This window comes from Eriocheir sinensis, chromosome 34, assembly GCF_024679095.1.
Source record: "Eriocheir sinensis breed Jianghai 21 chromosome 34, ASM2467909v1, whole genome shotgun sequence".
Classification (NCBI taxonomy): domain Eukaryota; kingdom Metazoa; phylum Arthropoda; class Malacostraca; order Decapoda; family Varunidae; genus Eriocheir; species Eriocheir sinensis.
The window spans coordinates 16,227,686-16,245,099 of NC_066542.1; the positions used below are offsets into that span (position 1 = coordinate 16,227,686).

Consider the following 17,414-nt stretch of genomic DNA (forward strand, 5'->3'; position numbering starts at 1 on the left):
CTCTCTCTCTTTCTCCCTTCCCTTCCAGTTTTCCTCCCTCCCCCCCATCTACTTTCCTCCCTGGGTCTGTCCTTTCTCTCCCTTCCAACTTTCTCCCTGCTTCTTTTCCTCCCCATAATTCACTCCCTTCTCTCCCTTCGAGCTCTCTCCCTGCTTCTTTTCCTCCCTGATTTCCTCACTCTGCCTCTAACTAATTCACCCCCTGGATCCCTCCTTTCTCTCCCTTCTAACTTTCTCCCTGCTTCTTTTCCTCCCTGATTTCCTCACTCTACCTCTAACTAGCTCACTCCCTGGTTCTCTCCCTCCCCGCCAGGTGACGTGGATGAGGGCGCGGGACCTGCACATCCTGACGGTCGGCTTCATCACCTACACGGCCGACCAGCGCTTCCAGGTGAGTGAACAGGTGGTGCCATCTAGCGGCGGGAGGTGAGGGTAGTTGAAGTGTGGGGGGGGGCATGCGGGGGGGGGGTTATGGAGGTTGAATATGAGGGATATGGGGGGATTGTATGGGGGGTCGGTGTTGGGGGGAATGGTGTGTGTGTGTGGCGGGGGGGTATGTGTGTGTGTGTGTGTGTGTGTGTGTGTGTGTGTGTGTGTTTTATAGGGAAAAACAAGAATATGGAGTATAAGGGAGGCACGTGAATGAAAGCAACAACAAGCATCAACAACAAAAACAAAAATTAACAAAAATGAAAACAAAAAATCTTACATTCGGGTGGGAGGGGGGTGACCTTAAATGCGAATTCGTCTCTAGTCGATTGATATTTACATTAAAAATAGAAGAACAACAAGTGTAGGAAAATGTTTGCATAATATAAGTTACTACGCATCGGCCATCGAGAGGACGTGTCATCTATTTTGGTGTCGTCAGCAAACTTCGGTGTGTAGAATTTTAGTCCGATTTAGATATCGTTGAGGAGATGGAGGAAGAGAATGAGGAGGAGGAGGAAGAGGAGGAGGAAAAAAAGAAGAAAGAGAAAGTAAAAATGATGAGAACTACTTTTACTACTGTCAGGTTTTTCCGCTTTTCTATAATTAGCATTAATACATAATTAATTTAAACAGGACCGATGATATTAACATTAGCACGGGCACACTCATTTATGCTAATAGTGCACCGGCTGCTACACTAAATACGTAATACAGAATAGCCACTGTTAACATATTATAATAATAGTAGAAAAACATAATGATAATACCACGCGCACAGAAAGAACAACACAAAACAAAAAAAACATATGAGACAGAGAGAGACGGGGACGAGGGAATGGGTAGCAGAGAGGAGGAGAAGGGAGAGGAGAGGATGAAAAGGGGAGGTTAAGAAGGGGAGCGGAGAAGAGAGAGAGAGAGAGAGAGAGAGAGAGAGAGAGAGAGATACACACATACATACATACATAGATGGATGGACAGACAAAGAAGCTCAGGAAGACTCACGGATAAATAAACAAACTGATACACCTGGATATAAAGATACATTACGAGAGAGAGAGAGAGAGAGAGAGAGAGAGAGAGAGAGAGAGAGAGAGAGAGAGAGAGAGAGAGAGAGAGAGAGAGAGAGAGAGAGAGAGAGAGAGAGAGAGAGAAGCCCGTATTTTTAAACATATGCGCCCCTCAGTTCCCCTGTTTGAAGAGCCTCTCGTGAAAGTCGCTGGGATTATCATGGAGTGTTTTGTGACCCCAGTGATATTTTTACCCGACTTCTGCATCTCGAACGATAAAAACACCCATGAAAGCGCGGTTAATCTTCACTATGGCCTTGGGAAATAATCGTTGTGGGAGCCCGATACGTTTAAGGATATGGACCGGAGACAGAGAGGGAGATAGAAAGGTAGAGGTTGAGGATGGTAGAGGTTGAGGATGGGAGAGAGAGAGGAGGGAGAGTAGGGACCGTGGTTAAGAAGGGGAAGGAAGGAAGGAAGGAAGGGAGGCGAGATGAGAAGAGGGAGAGAGAGAGAAGGGGGAGGAAGGATGAGGGTCAAGAAGGGGAGGGAAGGAAGGAAACATGGAAACATGGAAATGCAGGCAACAGAAAGCCTATTGGCTCATTACGAGGTTGCCCGCTTTGGTGATTTAATCTGCTCGACAGCTACTTGCGGCTTGAGGAGCAGATGAAAGCACCTCGATATTGAGGAGCAGATGAAAGCACCTCGATATTCAGTTTACTCCCGACGCAGCGAAGTGACGGTCGATTCTATATTTGAATGAGTTGATGGTATTCGCATTTACTACTTCTGAAGGAAGGTTGTTCCAATGGCGAATGACTCGGTTTGAAAAGAAACTCCTTCCAATGTCTGTGTTACATCGACTAGATTGAATAGGGAAACCGTTATTACTAGTTCTTAGGTTGGTTTGCAGTTCAAAGAATTTGGAGTAATCGACGTTATTGATTTTTTTCAGATACTTGAAGACTTGAATCTAAGGAGGGAGGTGAGAAAAGAAGAGGGAGAGAGAGAAGGGAGAGGAAAGACGAGGGTCAAGAAGGGGAGGGAAAGAAGGAAGGGAGGTGAGAGAGAGAGAGAGAGAGAGAGAGAGAGAGAGAGAAAGACGGGGGTTAAGAAGGGGAGGAAAGGAAGGGAGAAAGGAAGGTGAGAGAGAGGAGGGAGAGGGACAGGTGTTAAGAAGGGGGAAGGAAGGAAGGAAGGGAGGTGAGAGGAGAAGAGGGAAAGAGAGAAGGGAGAGGAAGGACGAGGGTAAAAAAGGGGAGGGAAGGAAGGAAGGAAGGAACGGAGGTGAACGGAGAAGTGCCCTTGAAATGTGTCAAGAGGCAACACCAAATGAGTGGCAAATATTGATCAAGCTTGAATAATCTGGCGGGAGTGTTCGCTGATGGGAATTAAAGTTTAGGCCTAGTAGTGGTGGTGGTAGTGGTGGTGGTGGTGGTGGTGGTGGGGGTGGAAAAAAAAGAAAGGTTGAGTGTATATATTTCTAGTTATGTGGTGGAATTGGTAGTATTGGTGACAGTAGACGTAGTGGTGGTGGTGGTGGTAGAGAGAAATTGAAGGTTGAATATATATTTTTTCTAGTTATGTGGTGGAATTTGTAGTATTGGTAGCAGTAGTAGTAGTAGTAGTTGCAGTGGTAGTAGTAATAATCATGGTGGTGGTTTTAGTAGTAGTAAAATCACACACACACATACACAACAAACATATAAAACACACACACACACACACACACACACACACACACACACACACACAACCCCCTCCCCCCCCTCCTCCCACACAGGTTAATGGCATCGATACATTTAATTAAGCAAAGCGCGCAAATGCAAAGTCGGAACGCACCCTAAGCGAACGCAACGCCAACACCGTGACTTCCCTCCAGCACTGGCTTGTTTAATTACGAACAGAAGATGATTATGATTAGAACCAATAGTAGTAGTAGTAGTAGTAGTAGTAGTAGTAGTAGTAGTAGTAGTAGTAGTAGTAGTAGTAATAGTAGTTGTGGTGGTGGAAGAAGCAGTAGTAGTAGTAGTAGTAGGAGTAGTAGTAGTAGTAGTAGTAGTAGTAGTAGTAGTAGTAGTAGTGGTAGAAGCAGCAATAGTAGTTGTGATAGTAATAATAACAAAAATACTAATAACAATGAAAATAACAAGTGGAAATCATACCTTATCCCAATAGCGAAAAATAAAAGATGTTTAAACGATGTAAAAAAAATAGTCCATTTCACTTCTGCAGAGTTTACGGTCACCCACCACCAAAATAACCCCCACCCTCACCATAAACACCACCTCCACCTCCACCTTGTATTCCTTGCCCTAGTCCGTTTATTTGGAGGATGCTGTGCCCTTCCCCCCTTCCCCCACCCACCCACCCACCCTCTCCCCCAATCGAGTCTCCCAATCGAGTCGGTCTCTTTCCCTTCTCGTTCCTGCTCCATAACTACCAACGGCTCCTGCTGCTTCATCGACATTATTTTTTTTCTTCTTTTATCTCAACCTTGCCGTTAAGAAGTCTGTCCCTTAAGTATTGAGAAGTGGGTTTTATGTTTCTTTAGTCATTGTTTTCTCCACTTTCTTGTATGTAAAACTTTTCTACTTGATCGTTGTTATGAAAGTAAGTTGATGATACTGGAGGTGGTGCGTAAGCCGAAGGAGTATTTCAACTTTGTAACCTTTTAGTTTAAGTTTTATTATTATTTACTTGATGATGATGATGATGATGATGACGATGATAACACTAAATATGATAACAAGTTCAAGTTCGTATCCTTCTCTCTGCAAAATGATGTGAATGATAATGATAACGATGATAACAGGAACAATAACAATGATAATAACAAAGAAAGGATAACACTAGGATCAAAAATGTGTTCCCTCTCCCTAACAGAGCCACAAAATACACACACACACACACAAAACACGAAAAAATAAATAACAAAAAATAAAAGATTAAAAACAAAATAGAGAGAGAAAGAATAAGAGAAAAGTGTGGTTTTAGAGAGAAAACAAAAGCAGGAGGAACGCGTGGCGGTGGTGGTGGTGGTGGTGTCGTGTTGGTAATTCAGTGGGTTGGGAAAGGGGAGGGTAGAGAGGAGGAGGAGGAGGAGGAGGAGGAGGAGGAGGAGGAGGAGGAGAAGGGGAGGGTGTCACTCTATTGGTTATTGACGAGGCCTGTGTTTGTGTGTGTATGTGTGTGTGTGTGTGTGTGTGTGTGTGTGTGTGTGTGTGTGTGTGTGTGTGTGTGTGTGTGTGTGTGTGTGTTGGTTTTATTGTTGTATTTTAAGTTGGTTTATCGTTTCCCATTTTCTTTATGTGTCTGTTTTTCTCTGTTTGTCTGCCTGTGTGTCTGTATGTGTGTGTGTCTGGTTGTTTGGTTGTCTGGCTATGTCTGTCTGTCTGTCTGGTTGTCTGTCTCTTTGTCTGTCAGTTCGTCTGTCTGTCTGTATGTATGTATGTATGTATGTATGTGTTCACTATGTATTGTTCACTTAAATATATGGCGGTATGCGCTCTCTCTCTCTCTCTCTCTCTCTCTCTCCCCCCTCCTGTCTGAGAACCCTTCTTCATTTTTCTTCCTATCCTTCCATTTCCCTTCTCTTCGTTCCTGCCTCCCTTTTTTCCCTTCATCCTTTTCCCTTCTTCCCCTTCATTCCCATCGTCTTCAGTGCTATAAGCTCCCTCCCTTTTTCCCTTTCTTCATTTACTCTTCCCTCTCTCTCTTTTCCTTCTTCTTCATCTTCATCTTCTCCTTCTCCTCTACTCCCTTCTACCTCTAAGCTAATTTAATTGCCATCATTTTTCTTCTTCCTCCTCCTCATTACTCTTCCTCTTCCCCATTTTTCCTCCTCTCTACCTTGACTCTTCCTTCTCCTCCTCCTTAATGTCTTAATTCATCTCTCTCTCTCTCTCTCTCTCTCTCTCTCATAGGAACTGTCACGCCCACCTCTCCATTATAATCTTGCCACCACCACCACCACTACCAGAACCACCACCACCACCACCACAACCATCACCACCTCTCACCTCCACATCCCATCCATTCCACTTTAAGGCTTCCGCATCTCTCCTTACATATAGATACACACATACTACATCCAGTGAGAGAGAGAGAGAGAGAGAGAGAGAGAGAGAGAGAGAGAGAGAGAGAGAGAGAGAGAGAGAGAGAGAGAGAGAGAGAGAGAGAGAGAGAGAGAGAGAGAGAGAGAGAGAGAGAGAGAGTGTGTCACGCGTAATCCTACCTACCATTTCCCTCACCAGCATTGCATCCATAAAAGAGAGAAAGAGAAAAAAACAGTAAATAAAACAAGCTCATGAAGACAATACAAACAAAAGCAGAAATGGAAAAGAGAAGAGGGAGGAAATTATAAAAGTGAGTTTGGATTAAATGGGAGAAGAGGGAAAGGCAAGAGAAAGGGAACGGAGAGAGAAACAGAGAGAGAGAGAGAGAGAGAGAGAGAGAGAGAGAGAGAGAGAGGGAGACAGACAGACAGGCAGACAGACAGACAGACAGGCAGACAGACAGACAGACAGACAGACAGAGAGAGAGAGAGAGAGAGAGAGAGAGAGAGAGAGAGAGAGAGAGAGAGAGAGAGAGAGAGAGAGAGAGAGAGAGAGAGAGAGAGAGAGAGACAGAGAAAGTAAATAATTAAGGTAATGTGATATGCAAAGTGTGATCCAACCTTGACCTTACCTGACTTTACCTTACCTTACTTTACTTTACCTTACCTTACTTTACTTTACTTTACCTTACCTTACTTTACTTTACCTTACCTTACCATACCTTACCTGACTACCTTACCTTACTTTACCTTACGTAACCTAACCTTACCTGACCTAACCTTACTTTACTTTACCTTACCTTACCTTACCTAACCTTACCTTACCTTACCTTACCTTACTTTACCTTATCTAACCTAACCTTGCTTTACCTAACCTAACATAATCTAACCTAACTTAATTTAACCTCACCTTACATTACCTTACCTAACCTAACTTTACCTTACCTAACCTTACCTTACTTAACCTAGCCTAGCCTTACCTTACCTAACCTTACCTAACCTAACCTTACCTTACCTTACCTAACCTAACCTTGCCTTACCTAACCTTACCTTACCTTACCTAACCTAACCTAACCTTACCTAACCTTACCTTACCTTACTTCACTCACATGGAACTATACACGCCAACCCTTCTCCTAGCCTCCAACACCCACGCATCCACCCTTCCCTTCATCCACACCAGCCCAAACTACATCCACATCAAATCCAACCTTCCATTACACATCCAAACATCTCCCACATCCTTAACTTTAACCACAGCAGCCTACAATGCATCCAGATACCATCCACTCCTTGACGCTCATCCACATCGGCCCACACTGCATCCACATCACATCCTACCTCCCACATCACACCATAACATCCTTCCTTGGTTTCCTTATTATCAGTTCTGTTTATTTCCATTTATCTCTGTCTTTCTTTCTATCTATCTTTTCTCTCCTTATTTTCTCTCATCCGCAGCAACGTAAAGTACATCCAGACCTCATCCACTCCACGTAAATTCTAATCAACAGCCTCCAACCTCTTCAGACCTTATCCTCAGACCTACAAGAACTCATCCATATCTTCCACCCCGTCCAGACCCTCTCTGATCCACTAGAAGAGCTAATCCACAGCTTCCACCCTCTCCAGACCTCATCCACTGGCCTACAAGAGTTAATCCACTTCTTCCACCCCCTCTGACCCAATCCATTCCATTATTAGAGATACACCACATCTTCCACCCCATACAGACCCTATCCGATCCACTTCAAGAGTTAATCCACATCTTCCACCCCATACAGACCTCGTGCACTCCACTTCAAGAGCTAATCCACATCTTCCACCCCATCCAGACCCTATCCAATCCACTACAAGAGTTGATCCACATATTCCACCCTATACAGACCTCGTGCACTCCACTTCAAGAGCTAATCCACATCTTCCACCACATCCAGACCCTATCCAATCCACTACAAGAGTTGATCCACATCTTCCACCCAAAACAGACCTCGTGCACTCCACTTCAAGAGCTAATCCACACCTTTCACCCCATCCAGACCCTATCCAATCCACTACAAGAACTAATCCACATCTTCTAACCCATATAGACCCCTTCCACTTCACGTATAAGCTAATCCACAGACTCCACCCCATCCAGACCCTATCCAATCCACTACAAAAACTAATCCACATCTTCCAACCCATATAGACCCCTTCCACTTCACGTATAAGCTAATCCACAGACTCCACCCCTTTCAAACCATATCCCATCCACTACAAAAGCTAATCCAGGCCTTCCACCCCCTCCCAGGTTCTCCACAGCCCCCGGACAGATGATTGGACACTACAGATACAGACCAGCCAGCCACGAGACGCCGGCAGGTACACGTGTCAGGTGAACTCGGACCCCAAGATTGTGCGGGATGTGTATCTTAGCGTGACAGGTGAGTGTGGGAGCGAGAGGGACAGGTGTGAGAGGGAAGAAAAAAATAATTGATGATAGGTAGGAAGGATGAGTGTGTCGGGAAAAGGGGGAAAGGAAAGGAGAGAAGAAAGAAGAAGAAAGGAAGTTAGGGAGGAAGGGAGAAAGGGAGAAAGAAAGGAGGGAAAAAAGAGAGGGAGAGGGAGGGAGGGAAAGAAGGAAATGAAAGAGAAAAACATAAAAAAGGAAATAAACTAAAAAAATAGGTAAAGGGGAGGAATATGAGAGAGAGAGAGAGAGAGAGAGAGAGAGAGAGAGAGAGAGAGAGAGAGAGAGAGAGAGAGAGAGAGAGAGAGAGAGAGAGAGAGTGTGTTTTATGTATATATATATATGTGTGACTTTGCCAGTGTGTGTTTTATTAGAGGGACGCAGATGTGTGTAAGTGTGTTTGTTTAAGGGGGGAGGGAGTTACCTGTGTGGGAAGAAAAAGGCAAGCCAGCGTTTGTGTGTTTGTGTTTCTACTTCTATTATTGAAGAGGGTGTCCCTTAGAGTCTACTTATCATGTGTACCTGTATGTGTGTGTGTGTGTGTGCGTGTGTGTATCTGTGTAGCTTGTTGCCTCTTTGTGTACTTATGTGTGTACGTGTGTGAGTGTGTGTACATTGGAGTTGTAAGTGTGTGTATGTGTGTGGAGGTGGCTATTAATCAAGCCCCCACCCCTCTTTCCAAACCATTAGCTCCCTCTCCCGACCACTCATCCACAAATCAGCAACCAGGTGAAAAATAAAATGAGAGCAGAACTATATAGAAAAAAAATATGCATGACAATGAAGTAGGGAACCCGGAAGATAATAATTATGTAATGTATTAATGAACCCAAGCGGATGGCCTTTTGATTATTACATGAGAGAGAGAGAGAGAGAGAGAGAGAGAGAGAGAGAGAGAGAGAGAGAGAGAGAGAAGGGGGTTAGGGGGGGAATATGTAGATGAAGGTTAGATATGGTAGTGGAAAACACATTTATTGGTGTGTGTGTGTGTGTGTGTGTGTGTGTGTGTGTGTGTGTGTGTGTGTGTGTGTGTGTGTGTGTGTGTGAGAGTGAGAGAGAGAGAGAGAGAGAGAGAGAGAGAGAGAGAGAGAGAGAGAGAGAGAGAGGAATACTCAGGCTGAGAATGGAAGGAAGGTAGGGAAAGGAATGAAATAATTGAATGGAAGGAGGAAGGGGGAAAGTGAAAGGAGAGAAGGTGAAGGGAAGGTAGATGCACAGGTAAGCACTGTTAGATGAAGGTGAGGAGAGACGGAAGAAAGGAGGGAAGACAAAGGCAAGAGAAATGGAGAAGAAGGAAGACAAAGAGGAAAAGAGAAATATGAGAAAACGCAGATGGAAGAGACGGAAAGTGGTTGAAATATGAGAGAAGAGAAAAATAAATAGAGATACATAGATAGAGATTTTAATGCATAGATACATAAATAATGATAGAGAGATAGAAATTTACCCGGTAGCTGCGAGGATCATGTTAAAGGCTCTTCCCTCTAATAAAGAGAAATGAGAAAAAATCATCACTCACATAAACCATTTCATAAAATATATCAACGCATTTGTGATCAGTTTATGTATCATCTATTTGGAGGGGGGGGGGGTAATCATGGCAAAAATTTGGCCCATCGCTGCTACACGGTAAAGCCACAAGTTCGGCCCTTCGCTGCTGCACGGTAAAGCCACAAGTTTGGCCCTTCGCTGCTACACGGTAAAGCCACAAGTTTGGCCCTTCGCTGCTACACGGTAAAGCCACAAGCTCGGCCCTTCGCTGCTACACGGTAAAGCCACAAGTTCGGCCCTTCGCTGCTACACGGTAAAGTCACAAGTTCGGCCCTTCGCTGCTACACGGTAAAGCCACAAGTTCGGCCCTTCGCTGCTACACGGTAAAGCCACAAGTTCGGCCCTTCGCTGCTACACGGTAAAGCCACAAGTTCGGCCCTTCGCTGCTACACGGTAAAGCCACAAGTTCGGCCCTTCGCTGCTACACGGTAAAGCCACAAATTTGGCCCGTCGCTGCTACCGGGTTAAAAATATGAAACAAGGATGAAATAGAAGTGATAGTGCCCCGAGCAATCATAGTCTGACAGTGATATGATGATAGTGGAAGGAAGGAAATGCAATGTGAAGCTTTAAAATAGATGCCTCAGGAAAAAAGACACAGGTAGCTTACGATACATAATCCCCCATAAAATCAAAATATGTTAGAATTTCCATATTTAGATAAAAGAGGAGCGAAAGAGAGGCAGATGGAGAAGAGATAGAGAGATAGACATAGAAATACATGGAAATAAAGATAAAAGGATAACGAATAGAATGAATAAAAGAAAAAGGTGATAAAAGAAAAAGACAAAGAAATACGAAAGGAAGAATAAAAGAAAGATAGAAAACAGAAGAAGAATTAATGAAAGAAAGAAAATGAAAAAACAAAATAAGAATGAAAGGAAGAAAGAAAAAAAGAAAGAAAGAAAGAATGAGAATGAAAGAAAGAAGAAACAAAGAAAGAATGAATGGAAGAAAGAAGAAAAGAAAGAAAGAAAAAAAGAAGAAACAAAGAAAATTAAAGAAAGAGAAAAAACAGAGAGAAAGAAAGAAAGAAAGAAAGAAAGAAAGAAAGAAAGAAAGATACGGTCAAGTCTGGATAAAACAAAAGCCTTAAACAGCATTTTCGTGCATCTCCTCCTCCTCCTCCTCCTCCTCCTCCTTCTCCTCCTCTTCCTCCTCCTCTCCCCCCCACCCTCTCACCTCCGGAAGACCCTGCATTCTCGAGAGGATGAGCATACCTTTTAAGGAGGAGGAAGAGGAGAAGGAAGAGGAGGAGGAAGAGGAGGAGAAGGAGAAGGAGGAGAAGGAATAAATGGAATGAGGAAAACGAGATTGTGATAAGGCAAAAAAAGAAGAAGAAAAAGAAAAAGAAAAAGAAGTAGAAAAAGAAAAAGAAGAAGAAGAAGAAGAAGAAAAAGAAGAAAAAGAAATAGAAAAAAAAGAAAAAGAAAAGGAAGAAGAAGAAGAAGAAGAAGAAGAAGAAGAAGAAGAAGAAAAAGAAGCAGAATAAACAGAAGAAGCAGAAGAAGAAAGAAAGAAAGAAAGAAAGAAAGAAAGAAAGAAAGAAAGAAAAGAAAGACCACTACCAAAAAAAGGGATTAGCTTATGGGAAAATTCTGAAAACTTCTTGAGTCAGGAGAATTTAGGACCTGTATCGAATATAGCACACACACACACACACACACACACACACACACACACACACACACACACACACAAACACACACACACACACACACACACAGGAAGCAATAAATGAATAAAGTGATAAATGAACAATGACAACAATAATAACAATAGTAGTAGTAGTAGTAGTAGTAGTAGTAGTAGTAGCAGCATTTCGAACCTAACTTTTTCAAGCGTTTCCCATTTTCTTTGACAGACAAGCGATTCCTCGACGGGAGACTTTACAAGATGCCGCCCACCGCAGGAGAGAAAGGTACTGCCCCCCCCCCCCCCCCCTCTCTCTCTCTCTCTCTCTCTCTCTCTCTCTCGGTCTCCACCTGTTACATATTCATTAACAGTTTCATTTCTCCTCCGCCTCCTTCTCCTCCTCCTCTTCCTCTTCCTCTTCCACTTCCTCCTTCTCCTCCTCCTCCTTCTCGTCCTCCTCCTCTTCCTCCTCTTCCTTGTTCTGTTCATTGCCTTCATTTCTCTTCTCCTAATGTTCTCTTTCCTCCGTCCTTCCTCCTCTCCCTTCCACTTATTTATCCTTCCCTCTCTTCCTTCATTTATTGTCTGTCTACGTTGATGTACTGACTCTCTCTCTCTCTCTCTCTCTCTCTCTCTCTCTCTCTTCTTAAGTAAGTATACGCTAAACCGCTTTCTTTCTTTCCCTTACAAAAGAAAACGGGCGCTGGTTCTCGGTACGGAATTATTAATGAAAAGAAAATAGTGCATCTGGTGAGCGGGGTTTTTTTTTTTGTGTGTGTGTGTGTAATAAATGTTAGACGAAGGTAAATAAATAAAAGGGAAAGAAAACATTGCTGGGCTTAAAAAAAAAAAAAAGAGAGAGAAAAAGAAAGAAACTGAATTGCCCGGAAAATTATTTAAGTTTTCTTGCTTTTCATTCTTGATTTTTTTTTTATTTGATGCTAAAAGGTTGAGATTGTTATTCGAGAAGAGGAAGAAAAGTGTAATGTTTGCGTACTAAGTGAAATCAAGCAATGTCGATGTTTTTTTTTTCTGCTGAGTAAATACTGAAATATTGTAGTGAAGGAAGGGAAGAGAGGGAGAGAAGGAGAGAAGGAAGAAAGGAAGAAAGAAAGAGAGGAAGAAAAGAAGGAAGGAACGAACGAACGAACGAACGAAGGATTGAAGAAAGGAGGAGAGAAGGAAAGAAAGAAAGAAAGAAAGAAAGAAGGAAGGAAGGAAGGAAGGAAGAATAGAGAACGGAAGATGGGAAAGGAAGCACGGAAGGAAATAAGAAAAGGAGGAAGGAAGAAGTAAAGAAAGGAAGGATAAAAAAATGTACATCCCTTCCATCCCTATTCTCCTATCTACCATCCATTCTTCTACCTCTCCTTCCTTCCTTTCTTCCTTCCTTAGAACCACTACAACCATTACTATAAGCACCTTTTGTCTGTATGTGAGCTACAAAAATGGTCTTATTCCACAGCTGACTCGCATACATAACCTCCTCCTCCTCCTCCTCCTCCTCCTCCTAGTACCAAAAGACATAATAATGGTTACGTAATGTTGTCCCAGGTCCATATCCTCAAACATTCCGTGGGTTTACATAACAAGACATATTTGTTAAGGCTTTCGTAGAGCTTGTGGGTATTTCCATGGGTAGTTTTATGAGCCTAGCGATAGTTTGACAAGGCCGCTGCACCATGGACTTCACTCCTGAGAACCCGACTCATCTTTTTTATGGCCTTTGGAAATAGCTCTCTCTCTCTCTCTCTCTCTCTCTCTCTCTCTCTCTCTCTCTCTCTCTCTCTCTCTCTCTCTCTCTCTCTCTCTCTCTCTCTCTCTCTCTCTCTCTCTCTCTCTCTCTCTTTTATTTTTATCATATTCTACCTCCATGATTTTCTTTTCTCTAGGACTGCGTGCCAAACTTTGATGCATAAAGTAACTGACATTATAAGAGGTCGTGGGTATTTCCATGGGTAGTCTCATGACCCTAGTGATAGTTTGACAAGGCCTCTGCGCTATGATCTTGAAAACAATCATGAGAACCCGACTAATCTCCTTTGTGGACTTTGAATATAGTTGTTGTAGGAGCCTCAAGCATCTGACAATACGGGGCTCATACATAACCTCCTCCTGTAGTACCCAAAGACATATCTCTGGCGGGGTAAGGTATAAGCCCCGCCCCTTGTCCCCTCCAGACGCATGTGATTGGTGGAGCTTTAGGAGAGAGAGGGAAAGCAGCCACGCCATTGGTCGGTAGCCGTTGAGTGGGAAGGGGCGGGGCGTATTCGTCAAGTTATGATGAATATGTTAAGTGAAGTAGATAACGTGTGGTAGGAGGAGGAGGAGAGGGCGGGGAGTCGATCATGGAACCACAAGGATGACAAGTCGATAAGGTTAACCGGTGTGCCAAGCAAGAAAAGGAAACACAAGAAAGGGAAGGCAGAAAGAAAGGAAGGAAGGAAGGAAGGAAGGAAGGAAGGAAGGATGAATGGATGGATGGAGTGAAGAAAAATAAAAAATAAAATGTGAGAAAAGGAAATCAGGAAGTAAGCGAAAAAGATAGCAAGGAGTTTATGCATGAATAAAGAAGGGAAGGAATTCAGAAGGAAGGAAAATTAGATGAAGGAAGAAAAGAAGGAAGCAGGAATTTGGAGAGTCAGGCATGAGATAGATTGATGCTAAGAGAAAGGAAGAATGTTGGAGAGAGAGAGAGAGAGAGAGAGAAGGAAATGAGTTTGGGTGAGGTAGGCAAATCGGAGGAAGAAGGAAGGAAAGAATTAAGGATAGGAAGTAGGGAGGAAAAAGGGAAGGAAGGAAGGTGGTTGTCAAGAAGAGACGCAGAAGGAGGAATAGGAGAAGGAGGAGGAGGAGGAAGAGAATGAGAAAAGAGAAGAGAAGGAAGAGAATTAATGCAAAGTTTAGTTAATTAGATAAAGGAGAGAGACTGAGGCAAAAGAAAATGAAAATGGGAGAGAGAATGAGAAAAAAGAATAAGAATAAGAATAAGAAATGAGATAGGAAAAGAAAAAAAACATTAGAGACAAAAAAAGGCAGAAAAAGATGAAGATAGAAAACAGGAAAGATGAAGAAAACACATCACTAAAGAAAAAAAGAAGAAAAGAAAGAAATAGAAAATAAAAATAAAAACAAAAAAACATTAAGAGCGACAACCAATTCCCAAAAACAAAAATTAAACCAGAATAAAAAAAAAAAAAAAACATCATCTAACCACACTTAAAAATAACTCTTCTTTTATTTTTCCTTTTATTTTTGGAGGAGGAAGAACGGGGACGGAGGGGGGGCCAGCACACACACACACACACACACACACACACACACACACACACACACACACACACACACACACACACACACACAGAACCTGTCAGCACCACGAGACAGCATCACAGAGGCTCCATCACAGCTGACATCACAAAACAACAAAAAATGAAAACAAAAAAACAAGACGCACTCAAAAATCTGGCTATCAATTAACTTTTTTTCTTAAGGCTCCCCTGAAGTGAGTGAGTGACTGGCTGACTGACTGGACGATGGTGGAGGAGGAGGAGGAGGAGAGAAAGGGAGGGAGATGGAGGAAGTGGAAGTGGAAGTGGACTAATGGATAAGCGTGGAGAAGGGAAATAGAAATGGAAAAAAGAAAAGAATTGGAGGAAAGGAAATAATGAAAAACAGAATAGGGCTGGAAATTAAATAAATGATGGATGGATGACCCTGACTGACTGACTGACTGATTAAATGACTGACTTGGTAGATAACTGATTGAATGACTGACTGACTGACTGACTGACTGGTTGAGTTACTGACTGACTGAATACTAATTAGTGATTAATTTAGCCAAAACCAAAAATATATATAAAAAAAACGACTCCTTTATTTTTTTTTGCTTTTCTCCAACTTCAGTCCAAGCTCTTCTCTCTCTCTCTCTCTCTCTCTCTCTCTCTCTCTCTCTCTCTCTCTCTCTCTCTCTCTCTCTCTCTCTCTCTCTCTCTCTCTCTCTCTCTCTCTCTCTCTTAGTTCCATCTCCTTCCATTCTTCATAATTTACTTGCTTTTTTTATTCCTTCCCTTTCCTCCACCCTTTCCCGCGCTCTTTCTCCTCCCATTATTCATTCATCTGACAGTTCCTTACTTTTCTATTTTACTTTCTCTCTTTTTCATTCATTTTTATCATTTTCTATCTCAATGATTTTATTTTCTCTAGTTCTTCCTTTCTCTCTCTCTCTTTCCTATTTCTCTCCTCTTCCTTCTCTTCATCCATTCATTAGTTATTTCATTTCTCACCCTATTTTGTTTTCATTATTTTCGTTCGTCCATTTTCTATCTTTTTCCTTTTTTCATTTTCATTTTTCTCCCCGTCTATCCATTAATCATCTTCCTCCTCCTCCTCCTCCTCCTCCTCCTCCTCCTCCTCCTCCTCCTCCTCCTCCTCGTCTTCCTTTCATCCCAGTAACCTATTTCAAGGGTCCTAATTATTCTTTTCTTTTCAAATTACCAGAGCCTTCTCTTCTCAGTTTCCTCCTTTTTCCACTTCCTCCTCCTTCTCTTCCTCCTCTTCCTCCTTCTTTTATTCACCCATTTCTTACCCCATCTCTTCACCCATTCCCCCAGTCTCATATACTTCATTCGCCCCACTAAACACCTATTATAACTCTCTGCTCCCTCCTTTCACCTCCTCCTCCTTCTCCTCCTTCTTTCATTCACCCATTCTCACCCTTACGCCCATACTCCTAGGGCCGATTTCACAGTCACTTTCTTTTGTCTTGATCGTTACCAATGAGCGGCGGTCGCCACCACCAACAAGAAATCTGATTTCACATCGTCTTTCGAGGGTTTGTTCGTATCAATCAGTACCAGAGATTAGAACCTTTGGTAACGCAGACCTGGTAGCAGGGGGGGCGCTCCCAAGTGGAGCTTACCAATGCAATTTATTAGCAAATAACAAATTCTTTTTCTCAAGTAGTTACATTATTTATTTTAATAAATGTAAAAAAAAAAATCAAACAATACAGCAACACGTTGCACGGCTTCAATGGTAATATGAAAAAAAAAATTGAAGAATTTGAATGACATGAACTCACTTCACCTACTGACCTGCAAACGCCCTGCTGATAACTTAAATTTGATTATTTGATGGTTTATTGTTGCAAAAGTACACAAGAAAAAGAAGGGAGAACGTCAATACTTGTCACCATTATTCTCATGTTATGCCTACTTGGCCAAACTCTCGAATTATTCTAAATAGCCTATGTATGCATAAGGCATACATACAATGAAATCAGCCGTATTATGTAAAGAATAAATGTGAGGTCTGCTAAAACTTACGTGTGAAGAATATATGAGAAAAACAAATATAGTGAATATAGGTGAAGAGTCTGCCTTGATGACATCTGCTAACTAATAGAAATTCAATACTTGTCACCATGATTCCGCCTGTAATGCCGAGGAAATATTAGGCTTTTAGCAGATTTGAGCGGTGTATTCCAGCGAGACACTACATTTTTTCATCATATTCATTCTTCACAGTTATTCTTTATAGTTATTCTTCACTTTTATTTTTTTTAGGTTTACTTTTTCACATTTATCCTTCATAATCCTCCGCTCAGCTGATGCAGTGTTTACATGTCCCGCCGCTCCGGCATACCAACGCTACCGAATCAGGCGCCTACGTTTGGTCGTCATCGGCACCAGCACCACGAAAACAACGAAAGTGTGAAAGCGGATCGAGGTGATGGTAATGCCTGTTACCACCACCGTTGCCAGATTATCGTACTCAGAGCATAGTATTGACCGATTTCTGACGCCTAACAATTGCCAAGAAACATCAGGAATTAGCTATTTTAAAGATAATTATCAATGAATCTCCTTATTAGGGTCCACGAGACAGTTTTTGGGTCGGAAGTCGGTAAATATAAAAGGCTGAGTAAGACAATCTGGCAGCGTTAGTTAGGGAGCGCGCACGACGGCTTTGAAATCGGCCCTCAGTCTCTAACTCCCTCATTCTCTCCACCAACTGTCTGTTCTTTCACCTTCTCCTCTTACTTCTCTCCTCCACCCATTTCTTATTCTATCCCCCATCCATCCCTCCACCTATTCCCCAGTCACTCAGTCCCCAATTAGTTCTCCCAAGCCCCTTCAAAAAAAGTTCAGCTTCCTCGTTTTTTCCTTCCTTCTTTTATTTATTTCCCTTTGCTTCCCTTTCTTTCTATTTATTAACCTAGCTACCCATCCACCAGTCTCTCATTCCTTTATTCCTCTCCTCCCTTTCCCCCTTC

General features: G+C 42.6%; 1 protein-coding gene across 1 annotated transcript in view; it reads left to right on the plus strand.

The window, feature by feature from the left end:
* Window positions 1–17,414, plus strand: part of LOC127007217 (hemicentin-2-like) — a 41,771-nt gene that overhangs the window by 19,975 nt on the left and 4,382 nt on the right. The window contains exons 4-6 of the mRNA XM_050877927.1: window positions 314–391; window positions 7,793–7,925; window positions 11,367–11,423. Coding sequence (XP_050733884.1) covers window positions 314–391; window positions 7,793–7,925; window positions 11,367–11,423 — 268 coding nt within the window. The remainder of the gene's footprint in view (window positions 1–313; window positions 392–7,792; window positions 7,926–11,366; window positions 11,424–17,414) is intronic.